At 39.1% G+C, this 13363-nt stretch overlaps 2 protein-coding genes across 2 annotated transcripts; both read right to left on the bottom strand.

Annotated features, from left to right (window-relative positions):
* Positions 1-390: 390 nt before the first annotated feature.
* LOC107380089 (zona pellucida-like domain-containing protein 1) lies at positions 391-4366 on the bottom strand. Its single transcript, XM_054742534.2, has 10 exons — positions 4258-4366; positions 3950-4176; positions 3560-3744; positions 3391-3463; positions 3204-3301; positions 3035-3115; positions 1790-1961; positions 1601-1706; positions 1406-1432; positions 391-1268 (listed from the first exon to the last, which is right to left on the bottom strand). The coding sequence occupies exons 1-10, from the start codon at positions 4358-4360 to the stop codon at positions 1132-1134; spliced, it is 1209 nt and encodes a 402-aa protein (XP_054598509.2). The 5' UTR covers positions 4361-4366; the 3' UTR covers positions 391-1131.
* A 4122-nt stretch (positions 4367-8488) lies between these two features.
* On the bottom strand, positions 8489-12124 carry LOC107380090 (zona pellucida-like domain-containing protein 1). The gene is made up of 10 exons (XM_015951143.3): positions 11868-12124; positions 11558-11784; positions 11185-11369; positions 11028-11100; positions 10846-10943; positions 10673-10753; positions 10410-10581; positions 10226-10334; positions 9165-9255; positions 8489-9080 (listed from the first exon to the last, which is right to left on the bottom strand). Exons 1-10 carry the CDS (start codon positions 11977-11979, stop codon positions 9056-9058), a joined length of 1173 nt encoding a protein of 390 aa, XP_015806629.1. The 5' UTR covers positions 11980-12124; the 3' UTR covers positions 8489-9055.
* Positions 12125-13363: the final 1239 nt, after the last annotated feature.

Here is a 13363-nt window from a genome sequence, read left to right as displayed (position 1 = left end):
GTATGTGTGTGTGAGCAAGAAAATTAAAGAAATTCAAATGCGCAATCAAACTTGTTTTGTATTAAAAAATAAATTTAATTATGATGCCATACCATATGTCTGATGTAGTCAAAAAGCATAATAAAAGTGTTTTTAGTTGGGTAAACACATTCCTCAGCAGAAATAAATGCACTGGGAGCGAATGGGAACCCTTCCAAGATGGCGGCCCACTGCTACGTCAGCTCCAATAGGCAGCACCAGTCCATGGGGTGTCTACGAATATGAGGTCTGTGTGTTCAGCTAACAGCTACTTAAATGAAATAATCTGAAGAAAGGGCATTGCTTGGACTGAAGCAGTGTTTGAGAAAACATGTCAGACTGTCAAGCGTTACTAAAATGCAAAATCGTCTGACTCTTCTCTTAACTCGAACAAGAAATCAAAACATATTTAGGATTTATGGTCAAGTAAATGCTTCCATGTGATTGTAAGATTTCATCAACATCATTTTTTAAAATTTATATAAAAAAATGACAGAACAGAATTGATGCCTTTTACATTTATTCTATTTTTCAGCATTGGATGATAAAAATGTTGTTTATTCGAACAGACAAAAGAAAATAGAAGTATTTAGATTGCATGGATGCACTACATACATGGACGTAATTTTCACTTTAGAAGTGTGGGGGGGTGTGTGGGGGGGGGGGTCTTTACAGTATGTTCTAATGGGAAACAGGCTTCAACACAAACGGTTGTTTTCCGCTTGGTCCTAGAGCTCAACCAGTGTCAATTTAATATAGCGTAATATTGGTTTTGGATGGTAAAAAGTGCAGGGGTCAAAACTTGACTTTGGAAAAAGTAGGGGGACATGTCCCCCTGCCCCCCCCCCCCAAAAAAAAATTACGTCCATGGCTACATACACGCCTGCCATGATAAAAGTCAAACAGTATGTATAGTTTTGATGTGGGTATTCTCTCTTTACAGTAAAACATGTTTTATTTTATGTCAAAAGATCTATAGGAACCACATTTCTGACTGAGCCCTTACTTCCTTAATAAACTGTGCTTGATATTCATCTCCATGCCAACATTTATGACTATCTAATGCAAAAGGCTGAAACATTGAAGATGGACTCCATTCTAATTCCAGTGATTCTATCCGATGAGTTGTTTTCTTCGTCTGACATACAACACAACGTAAGCAGTCAGGCCAAAAACAAAAAACGTGAGGAAGATGACGCAGACAATGATGGCCACCTCAGGACGGCTATAGGTGAGTTGAGGTAGCGCACCTGTGTGAACAGTAATGAAGAAAATGTTATTTTTATTTCATGTCATCATTTATTTTGCTTACCAAGAACTGAGAAAGTATCCAGAAAGATGTTCATGATGACCCTAGAAACGAGCATCAGATGCCGCTGGTTATTACCTGGAGCAGTTGTGGAAGTTCCAGTGTCTAAAGAACGAGAACAGAACAAAAACAAAAAGCATTGTCAGGAAAAAAAATGTTTTTTTTTTTTTTTGCTTGACATGTTTGATTTTAAATTTAAACCCACAATCAGATTTAAACAATATTTGAGTGTTTAGACAAATTGATTTGCATTTATTTTCCTTTGAAACGCACCAGTGTTATCCTTGTTCACACTGATAGCCTGTGAGGTGATTGTTGCGCTGGTTGGCACGTCCTCGGCTACTGCCCTCTTTCTTCTGCCCACAGGAGCATTACAGTTCTATGCAAAAGAGAAAAACAAACATTAGAACAGCCAGCCGACATTGTTTCAACACACTTGAGTCAGAAATCAGATTCCCTCACAGGCAGCAATGAGCTGCATGTGGCTACGTCACAGAGCCTGGTGGTACAGTGCAGGTAGAAAGACGAAACAGTCAGGTTTCTTTGCTCCACAAATCGGAACGCCTGAAAGTTGAAGCGTGCTGTTTGTGAAACTCCGTTGGTCTCCACCACAGTATTTGGATCACGCTGACACCTACAGTAAAACAATAATAGCAAAACCAGAATTACAATCCAACTTTATCCACTGGCTTATTGCTTAATTCAACTGTAGTTAAATGTGGTGAACCGTTACTTTAAACCAAGCCTTTTAATCAAATGATAGGGGATTATAGGGTCTCAAATGTATCACAGCACCTCGTGTGAAAGTTGTCTTTAAAACTTGTAAACTGCCACTTGTTTCATGCCACACAGTAAATTCTGTGGAAATATTCTTTTATTCCACCTGGAAGGGAGTTGCTGTTGTTCGTGCTGCAAGTTACTAAGAAATTCTGTAAAGGACTGTGCAACGCAAAAATGATCATGATTTCAATGTTTATGACTAAATTTGAGACAGCAGGCTTTTTAAATCTAAAAAAACGCATCGCTGTATATTTTACTGTCAGTTTTGTATAATTTCATGTTATTCTGGAAACCAGTTTCAAGGTTTCTGAGTTCTGCAAAAAAGGTCCAATGAGCTACTAAAACCTTTCTTCCGCTAAAATGTTGCTCATAAATCATCTGTTGATGGCTGAAAAGAGAAATTTGCATCAGCGCTGCACAAAACTGGTACCCATGCATGTCAAAAATGATACATGCAACAGTTCCTTTTCCAGGACACACCCTCGTGTACCGGTGAAATGTGTGTATTCCCATATTGTGATTCCCCAACATCTCTGCATCGCACAAGTGCAAAAAGCACTCACACTCATTACAAACTGGCTTCCAATGTGGTGCATACCAAACGTCTGCACCTAATACTTGATTTTAAAATGTATGTGCACCCTGAAAAGAAGTCTTTTTGGACAATGCTGATAGCTCCATATCCATTTTACTTTGTGCTTTGCCTAAGCAGCTCCATGGGAAATCAGTTTGCACATGACCAAGGGGTTTATGTTTTTTATGCAATTAACTAAGCATTGCTTTGTGTACAATATGCTATATGACTATAATGTTAAATTGCCTACCATGTCTAGATAGGATTTTTGAGTGAAAGAAGTTAAAAAAAATAACCCTTAAAAGACAATGTTCAACTGCGGTATTTGCTCTGTTTACATGTTTTCCACTCACCCCACAAAGAGATCATAATAAGTACTTTGCATGGGTAATGGACTTGTGGTGGCGTAGCATCTGTCCAGCAGCAAGTTGAATCTTTAATTAAAAAAACACGTATTTAATGGTCTTCTTTGTATTTTAACTGGAATGGCTCATTTTGACTAGAAGAGTAAAGTTTACGTACTTTGCTGTCAAATTAGTAGCCTTAACTTCAACATAAATTTTACTCAGAAATTTAAGTCCAGTTGGGGGAATCGTTAGCACCTCTTGATACAGCCGATCCTGTTTGATGAAAATGAAAATACCAGATGAAGTTGCTTGAATAGAAAAATACACAAATGGTAATAATAACTTGGTATAAGAGAACATACTTTGTACAACTGCATGCTCAGGGTACTAATGAAGCTAGCGTTGTTGTCTCTTATGGCAACATTTGCTCCTGATCTGTAAATAATAATACAAAACATGTTTTTATGTGATCAATTCATATTTTATTGTGAAATCCACAGATCCAGTAGCGATTCCAGCTGGAAAACTCACACGCTGAGCTGACTGTTGTTGAGCAGGTACTGCAACGGGTAAGCACAGGAGAACTTGTAGAGGATCTGCTGGCGATAGCTGATAACGCCTACAGAAGGGTCGATAGCTGTAACCATGCCGGAGATGTTCACAGTCTGGACATTTGAGAAATCTGACCACTGTCCAGTTCCAGCCTGGGTAGTTATCTGTTTAGTAAAAATAAAGATTTTTGCGAAATTTGGTATTAGTTTGACGATCTTTTTCTAACATTTAGTTCATAAAAAAGTCAAGTCTAAATCCAACCAACCAACTTTTAAGTAGGAATTAACATTGTACCCTGAAATCGTTTTAACCGTAGCATGGCTAGACAAACCAAAATAATAAACAGCATAAGGCAGTCAAATAAAATACCTGATAAATGTTTGCGCAGCTTGAGAGAGAAGTGTCATTTATAGGGAATCTAAATCTCAAAACAGGTGGAGAAACAGTCCAGTCAGCGGTCCCGTAACACAGAGGGTTGCTGATCTGATTGTTGAGGACCATCAGAGACTCGTTGTATTGAGAGTTATAAATAGGGCAAAGGTAGATGCTCAGGTCCATAGACTGGGTACCACAGTTCACGGTTATGTCCGTGTTGTCTATGAGAAGGGAAAAAAAAGAATAATAAGAAATGTAGCAGGTGTTTGAGAATAAATGTTTGGGGAGAAAACAGCACGAACCTGGAGCTCTGTTAGTTGGATCTGTTACACATTTTAGTGGAATCTGGGCATCAGCCTGCGTAGATAGCAGGCACACAAGAATAGCCAGCCACAATCTCTTCATTGCGGATCTGTGAGAAAGCAACGACACATTGGGGGTCATGGCAGGAACTGGTTTGTCTTTGAGAACAGTGTGTTCAAAGAGAACTTCAAAAACAGCTAAATATCTCTTGCTGTTTGTTTTAGGTGCTGGAAATGCTGCAGATGAAACATTAGCCTTCACATACAAAAGTGTAAAACTTATATAGCTAGCAAAGTTACACAAGCCCACTCTGGGTCTATGCAATAGTCTAGGCTGCCTCCAAACCCCGCACATTTTGAATGTTTGAAAACTGTATAGTGAGATCTTCTGGATTTTTTAAGGATTTTTGACAAATACACATTAAACTTGTATGATTTGATTAGAAGCATATTTTTTACATAAAAAAAAACCATTGCAAATAAAATACAATGTATTTTATTTTATTTTTTTACTTAATGTTAGTGTAAATAACCTCAAACTGCAATATCTAACTATGAAAGTTGTTGTAGTACTCACTTGTTTGTCTTCATTTGGTGCAGTGCTCTCATTCATCAGGCCCCTCTATTTATACTGTTGTTCTCATATGGGTGTGAATGGGAACACAGTAAAGTAACCTGAACTCGGCTTTGAATTTCACCTTTCTCAGTGTTCAACTTATTGTTTGATTCTGGGAGAAAATACACATACTCTTTTCTGGTCTTTTTTGTTTGGAATTGTCTTGGGATGCCCCAAGGAAAAAGGTCAAGGGTCTGGATTTCAGGCTGGTTCTCTTCTGTTGTTTTCTGTCATAGCAAGGGAGATTTATTTTCAGCTCAACTCTGTAAACATTTCGCAATCATTGCTGATGAGTTGGACTGTTTCATTAGCAATTAGTAAGTTCTGTTTTTTTTTTGTTCTGGAATTAAATCCAAGCAGTTGTATGTTAGAGTGAAAAGCAAAGGGCTAAGTGCACATCCCTGAGGGACTCCTGTATTCAGCATGATGTGGCGTGATGTGTTGCTACCACCATAAACTTTCAGAGTGAGATCCTCAATCCAAGCAATGAGAACTTCAGAGGACCACTTGGTACAAGCAAACCAGGAGTGGGGGTGTCTAGCTGTCAAAGACAGAAAGGATATTTTAATGGGACCCATTACTAGTTGTTCTAAGCACTCAATTGTGACAGAGACCAGAGCAAAAGGGCAGGAGGCACTAAAGTGACAATGTGTAGTTTTTACCATTAATCTCTGGAAATATCCATCGAAATGTTATTGTAATGGAATTAAAAGATGGGCAATTGTTGAAAAATATTGGCAGTTTCATGACACATAACGATAAAAATCTGTTCTAAAATACCTGGGAGCGGGTCTAAGGCCCACTCCCAATACTCGTACTGCACCCTGCAGTCTTCAGCAAAGTACACAGTAGGGTTTGAGTGCGTAGTACACAAGTGCCGAATTGAGACAGGGAGCATTGCGTCATCGATCGCAACGCATGCCGGGATGCTGGTTGCTGTGATAATTTTTTCAAAAAAACTTTATTAACAACTTCCAAACAAACCACAAAGCAATTATTTGAAATAAATTTCACTTCATTGCTGCTTCTTCTAAAACATTCACAGCATCAAATAATCATCCTTAAATGAACTAATTTCATTAGAAATTACATATTTTCAGAAAAGGAACTTTTTTGCCATTTCTCTCTTGCCCGAGGTCCGTATTGCTGCAGAGCCATAGTAATTATGACCTGATTTAAAGTTAAAAAGTTAAAATCTCATAGTCATCATCACACACTGGTGAAAATCATCTACGCATTTGACCCATGGGGATGGGTGAGCTGCAGCAGTGGCTGCGCTCGGGAACCATTAGCTGGTTTAACCCACCAATTCAACCCCTTAAAGTTGAGTGTCGAGCAGGGAGGCTTTGGGTCCCAATTGTTTAGGTCTTTGGTATGACCCAACTGGTTTTGAACCTCAATCTCCCAGTCCCAGGACAGACACTCTAAAGCCGGGCGTACACTGTGCGACTTTTTCACTTTTTTGAGCCGATTTTCCAGTCGTGCGAGAAGCCACGACATCGGGGCGAGTTTTGCGCCGAGCGGTCGTGTAGTGTACAGGGGGTTACGAGAGGCGATTAACACCACGTGACCAGCCGCCGATCAGCAGTCGTGAGGTCGCAGGGACTTCTGGTGTGTTTAATATTTCGCTCGTCCCTCGTGAGGGTATCGCACTGTTGAAGCGGCGCTGCGAGCAGCTGCGAGCAGCTACGATCCAAAAAGTATCAGAACCGCTCACGGCGCATGCGCGCGCAATCCTGCATCAACGCCGGCCGGTCGCTCGCTATTTCCCTAATAACACACGCTGTTCGTTTTTGTTTCTACACGTTTTTTTACTCACAAAGATTGTCAAGAAAGCGTGTTTGTCGTGTTCATGTCAAATTAAACTGATCACAAAACACAGATTCACTTTCTTTGTTTCGTTTTCCTCATCCAACCCCCATAAATCCCTGTGTGTCCTGCAGCACTCCCGAAGAACAACAGGCAAGACAAAAAAGTCTGACGTGTTGAGTAAAAACTGCTATTTTTAGCACATTTTTAGGGCCGACGTGTTGCTACCAGACGTACAGTGTGAGCAGTCAGGTCGCATGCGAGAACTGGGTCGTGCAGTGTGAGCACATGACTCGTGAGATCTGCCCTGCGAGGAAGTCGTACAGTTTGAGCTGAAGCTGAACGCTGCGAGTGAAAAAGTCGCACAGTGTACGCCCGGCTTTAGCCACTGAGCTGGTTTACTAGCTGGAGATCAAGTATTTTTTAACACATTTGCAGTGGTCTCTAGGATAAATGAATGCTTTGTAAGTCAATCTCTGTCGGAATAAAAGCTCTCGCTATCCTGTTTCAGGAGAAGTTGGTCGAGGGGAGTGGAACACGGCGTGATTATTTCCTGATATTCAGATATCTCACCTCTGGTTGGCTAATAGCAATGCGACTCCACTGACTGCTTTGCAGCAAGGCTATTTTTTTTATCTCCACACATAACACTAGCCTGAAGGAGTTATGACATGTTGTGGAGTTGGTAATGCTAACGGTTAGCATCTCCTAGCTGAGACACACTCTGCTCTCTCCTGGACACAAAATCAACAAAAGCCTTCTCCGTCTCGAGCCAAAATGGGTGAGTCCATAAATGCTAATTTACAGTTTGAGGTAGATCTGAGTGGCTTTTCTAATCCGAGAGTTCCCCTTTCTTTTTTATTGATGGCTAATGCAGGAAACAAGTAGAAGGCTATTTTCACATTCAGCCTTTTATTTTAAAAAATTATAAGTAAAAAAATCTGTTTCTCAATAAACTTTGTTTCAAAACAACTCATAGCTCCAAAATGTTGGTGTTAACTATAAACATCATTTATAAATGTTTACATATTTATTCAATTTATTATTTGTGACATCTGGCAGAAATATTCTTGTATTCATCCCTAGTCCTGTGGGGTTAACAGCCATTCATCTGTGTCATTACGGGACAGCAGTAACTCAGGAGGTAGAGCAGGTTGTCCAGTATCGGAGGGTTGCAGGTTCAATCCCTACTCCGACCAGAGAATGGTGCTGTTGTGTTCGTGGGCAGGACACTTAACCCACTTTCCCTGCTGGTGGTGGTCAGACGGACCGGTGGTGCCAGTGTTCAGCAGCTCACCTCTGTCAGTACGCCCCTGGGCAGCTGTGGCTACATCATAGCTCATCCCCACCAGCGTGTGAATGTGTGAGTGAATGACTGATTGTGTGGTAAAGCGCCTTAGGGGGTTGCAGAACCCTAAGAAGGTGCTATACAAATACATTTACCATTTGCATTGTTTCTCTTCACAAAGACCACGATGATCTTTGCATCGTTTTAGTGTTTTTGTCCTGACTTCACCCAATTTCATTCATTTCACTATTTACTCAGGTGTTGTCAAGTTTATTTAATCATTTTATTTATGTTTCTGTTGCGAAGTTTTCTGATCAATACATTGATAATAAGAAGACAAAAGATTTTTTTCCCATTGATGTCATTGTTGTATCTCCTATGTATGTATCAATTAGTTATAAAATTTGCATTGATAAACTCAAAGTAAATAACAAAGTGACCTTATGACTGTAGGTAAAAACATACCTACATTATTAGGTACATTAAAACAATAAATGACAACATTTGGACAAAATTGATGCCTTTTATGTTTATTCTATTGGTCAACATTGAATAGTGAAAGCTTAGTTTATTCAAACTGACAAAAGAATACGGTAGAAATATTTAGTTTACATGCACAGATCTTACATAATAAATGTCAGACAGTAAACTGTCATCCTACATTACTGTGACAGCTTGTTTAGTCGTAACAGTCAGTGTTAATATGGGGATTCTTTCAAATAAAAGAATAAAACTCTGCAAAAGCTACCTGAATGAACCACATTCCTGACTGACTACAGAAGATAGTACAACATTAAATACTGCAACAAAATAAAAAAGATTAAAGGAAATAACTGATTATTTTACTCAGTTAATACTGAGCCTTTATTTCCCTAATAATGAACTATTTTCTATAAATTTGCATGTATTTGCATGCCAAAATTAATGACTATTTAAGGTCAAATGTTCATGCTTAGATGACGAAGAACAGTCACTTGGAGATGGGGCAACAAGTGCTCCAGTCTTAGTCAGGCCATGTTTTCTCTCGAGTTGGCAGTCATGAAAGTCAGGGTGATGATGCAAACGATGACGGCGCATGAGGACAGTTATAAGTGAGCTGAGGTAATGCACCTGTTGTAGCAAGTATGAGGGAAATGTTAAGAATACAGACAATACAAATGTTATTCTTTTGCTAGTCAGAAACTGAGCAAATACCAAGAAAGCAGTCCGTTAAAGATGATTCCCCAGACAAGCATCTGATACAGCGGGGTGTTACCTTGAGCAGCTGAGGAAGAAGCGGCGTCAACTAAAACACAAAACCCCAATAAACAGGCATGGTTAGTAAAAAAAAAAAAACACTTGTATTATATGATAATAAATTGTTATTCAATTTAGTTCTGTTAATTTATATAGCGAGTTGTCGCAAGGCACTTCACAAAGTGATCAGTTTCCACTAAAACATTCTCTCTCTCCTGATAATAACTTTTTGCTTTCCTTGACGTTGGATGTGCTACTACTAGTTTACCCGTTTAACAATAGATTCACTAGGATAAATACAATAAAGTTGATCTCTCGCCAAATAGAATATTTACTAAGCAATCACGGTGTAACCATGGACACATTGCTTGGTGTCTGCGTACGTGTGCGCGTGTATATGCGTGTGTGTGTGTGTGTGTGTGTGCGTGCGTGCGTGCGTGCGTGTGTGTGTGTGTGTGTGTGTGTGTGTGTGTGTCTGCTCTGTCTTCTCGATCCCCAGTGAGTCGTGGAGGATGGCGGCTTATACTGAGCCAGGATACTCTGGAGGTTTCTTCCTGTTAAAAGGGAGTTTTCCTCTCCACTGTCGCTAAATGCTTGCTTAGTATGAGGATTGCTGTAAAGTCACTGACACTAGTCAGTGACTTGATGCAATTTGCTGGGTTCCTTATATAGGAAACATTATTTCTGATTGGCTTAATGAACTGACCTGAATTGGAATGTTTATTATGTGAAGTGCCTTGAGACGACTCTTGTCGCTATATTGGCGCTATATAAATAAAATTGAATTGAATTGAATTGAACTGTTTAAGAAAATCCAGCATACCAAGTCAGTGACTCAATGCATTCTGCTGGGTTTCCTTACACAGGAAACTTTTAATTAATCGGAATAATGAACTGATTCAACTAAACTGAGCACTGATAAGTAGGTTTAGTTGTAATGTTTGTAAAGTGCCTGGAACAGATTCTTGAATTGGCACAGTCTAAAAAAACGTAAGTAGAACTGCTCATTTCAGACGTACCGCTCTTATCCTCGCTCACACGTATAGCCTGAGAAGTGATTGTAGCGTTGACCGGCACATCCTCGGTTGCTACTGCCCTCCTTCTTCTGCCTGCAGGAGCATTGCAGTTCTATAGACAAGAGAAACGCTTTAGAACAATTCACCTGCTGTTTCACTTGAATCTGGGCATGGCAGATTCACTCACGGGCAGTAATGAGCCGCATGTGGCTACATCGCAGAGCCTGGTGGTACAGTGGAGGTAGAAAGTCGAAATAGTCAGGTTTTTTTGCTCCACAAATCTGAAGGCCTGAAAGTTGAAGCGTGCTGTTTGTGCAACCCCGTTGCTGTCCACTGCGGTATTTGGATCACGTGTACACCTATGGCGCAACAACATTTCAGTGGGAAGTATTAATCAAAGAAGCAGAAAGGACTCCAAAATATAAATGTGTGTTTATGTTTTCAGCTCACCCCACAAAGAGGTCATAAAAGCTACTTTGCATGGGTAATGGACTTGTTGTGGCGTAGCATCTGTCCAGCAGTATGTTGAACCTTTAAGAACAAAGGGCAGGATTTTATTGGTATGTTTTGTATTTTTAGAACTTTTATGGCTTATTTTTAGTAAATGAATAAAACATACGTACTTCTGTGTTAGATTAGAAGCTTTGACTTCCACATAAATCTTGGACCTTATATTAAGTCCAGTTGGTGGAACTGTTAGCACTGTTTGATACGTGCTGTCCTGAAAGAAAAGAAAAGTGAAGTGTAAACAGAAAAAAAAAACACTAATATGTTCATAACAACTCAGTATAAGGAAATGTCATACTTTATAGAGTGTCATACTCAGGGTACTAACGAAGCTACCATTGTTGTCTCTTATGGCAACATTTGCACCAGATCTGCAAAGCAAAAAATAGTGTGATTAATAAATATTTTACTGTGAAATCCACAGATCCAGTAGTGATTCCAGCTGGAAAACGTACACGCTGAGTTGAGTGTTGTTGAGCAGGTACTGCAACGGGTAAGCACAGGAGAACTTGTAGAGGATCTGCTGGCGATAGCTGATAACGCCTACAGAAGGGTCGATAGCTGTAACCGAGCCGGAGATGTTCACAGTCTGGACATTTGAGAAATCTGCCCACTGTCCAGTTCCAGCCTGGGTAGTTATCTGTTTAGTAAAAATAAAGGTTTTGGTGAAATTCATCTTAGTTTGAAGATCTTTTTGGTTAATGATATAAAAAAATATATTATTTGAAATTTAAAATGAAATATGTGTTTTGGTGTACCCTGAAATCTGCCTAACTTTCTCATGGCTGGACAAACCTAAATAACAAACAGCATAAGGCTAAAAAATACCTGATAGATGTTAGCGCAGCTTGAGAGAGAAGTGTCATTTATAGGGAATTTAAATCTCAGAACTGGTGGAGAAACAGTCCAGTCAGCAGTCCCGTAACACAGAGGGTTGCCGATCTGATTGTTGAGGACCATCAGAGACTCGTTGTATTGCGAGTTATAAATAGGGCAAAGGTAGATGCTCAGGTCCATAGACTGGGTACCACAGTTCACGGTTATGTCTGTGTTTGCTAGGAGAGACAAAAAGAAAGAATGTAAACGAAAGCAGGGGTTGGGATTGAGACAAAACATTTGGGGAATTAACGGAGCAAACCTGGAGCTCTGTTAGTCACATCAGTAATACAAGCCTGTGAATTCTGGGCATCAGCCTCCAGAAATGAACCAAGAAGGCACACGAGGATTGGCAGCCTCATTCTCATCATCATGGACCTGTAAGAAAACTTTTCTTATCGTTTTCTTTTTAAATGTGCTGACAATGAAAGTTCAACCATCAGAAACAAAATCATATTTTTTTCATATTCATAATTCTCCCCACCATTAGATTATGGAGAGAAATACATTTTCGTTACAGCTCAGTGGATTGATAATTATATACTTAATGTCCACATCTGTAACTTAGAACAATGAAAATTTGTTGTTAGAAAATAAATTTTCTACTTTGCTAATAAGGAAACCAACAATCTTTTCAAGACTCACCTGTATGTCTTCTTGTGCTATGCTCTCGATTCCCACATCCCTTCATTTATACCATCATCTCCATATGGGCGTTAACAGTGGAACAATAACTGTAACTTAAACCTGGCTTTGAATTTCATTTTTCCCAATACTGAACATATTGTCCTAGTCAGAAAAAAATATCCATTGCATTTTGTGTTTGTTTTTTTATTTTTTGCTTCCATGGACATATGTTTTATATGAACTTGGATATAGTTGTGAGGAAATGTAAATAGAAAAACTGAATAATATTTATAGGTGGGCTGTATTTGTAATATGGTTAATTTCAGTGAAAATATTCAACTATGTTGTGAGGTAATTTGAAATTGGGTTTTTCCATGAGAAAGATGTCTCACTGTTTATCCAATTGTTAACTGAAGAGCTAGCATCTTGTGAAAGAATGCCCATTAACCATATTACTTTATACTAGAGATCATCTTATTTTGATAAATTATACATTACTGTGGCCACTTTAGTCTTTTCTTCTATTTATTGTTTTGTGACTACCACACAAAATTGAAGCTCTGTATCTTTAAAACTAAGGTTTATATATATATATATATATATATATATATATATATATATATATATATATGGCCTGAAATATAACAAATATATGACATATTGAGCAGTTCACCTCCGTAACGATAACTATCCTAATGGCAGCAGTGGTAGATTTGGTCAAGGAGATGCCTGTTCCTACAAAAATTATACAATTTTGTGGCAAAACTTCGGTTTTGGTTGGTGCCTCCGGCTTCCGGCAGCTGCTACCCACTGCCCCTGCCTCAACATTTGAATCGTCCTCCACTTCCTCACTGTCTTTCCCTTCTTGTTGCAGTTTGGAGCACAGCATCTTAAAGATAGATGAATATCAGCAACCTGCACGCATCTTTTAATTTTTTAATATAATGAATACATCAACATGGGCAGAATGACATTAGTAATAGACTTACATTTTGGTACTGATCAATATCACCCACCTCTACCTGAGATTTAGATTAAAACGTGTACATTGGTTCAGGACATTCTCACATGCCTTTTTGCCCTTTGGAGTTGGATAATTAAAAATAATGAATTCAATGGCGTAATGGACAG

This window comes from Nothobranchius furzeri, chromosome 13 (genome assembly GCF_043380555.1).
Source record: "Nothobranchius furzeri strain GRZ-AD chromosome 13, NfurGRZ-RIMD1, whole genome shotgun sequence".
Taxonomy (NCBI): Eukaryota; Metazoa; Chordata; class Actinopteri; order Cyprinodontiformes; family Nothobranchiidae; genus Nothobranchius; species Nothobranchius furzeri.
This window is presented reverse-complemented; position numbering and strand designations above follow the sequence as displayed.

Excerpts from the sequence above, each read along its gene's own strand:
- LOC107380090 (XM_015951143.3), bottom strand. The coding sequence starts at position 11,979 with ATGATGATGAGAATGAGGCTGCCAATCCTCGTGTGCCTTCTTGGTTCA. Across the intron at positions 10,754-10,845 it reads GCTTCTAATCTAACACAGAA|GTTCAACATACTGCTGGACA; the intron begins GTACGTATGTTT and ends TTGTTCTTAAAG. Across the intron at positions 9,081-9,164 it reads TTTAACGGACTGCTTTCTTG|GTGCATTACCTCAGCTCACT; the intron begins GTATTTGCTCAG and ends TTGCTACAACAG.
- LOC107380089 (XM_054742534.2), bottom strand. The coding sequence starts at position 4,360 with ATGAAGAGATTGTGGCTGGCTATTCTTGTGTGCCTGCTATCTACGCAG. Across the intron at positions 1,433-1,600 it reads TGTGAACAAGGATAACACTG|ACACTGGAACTTCCACAACT; the intron begins GTGCGTTTCAAA and ends CTCGTTCTTTAG. Across the intron at positions 1,269-1,405 it reads AACTTCCACAACTGCTCCAG|GTGCGCTACCTCAACTCACC; the intron begins GTAATAACCAGC and ends CTGTTCACACAG.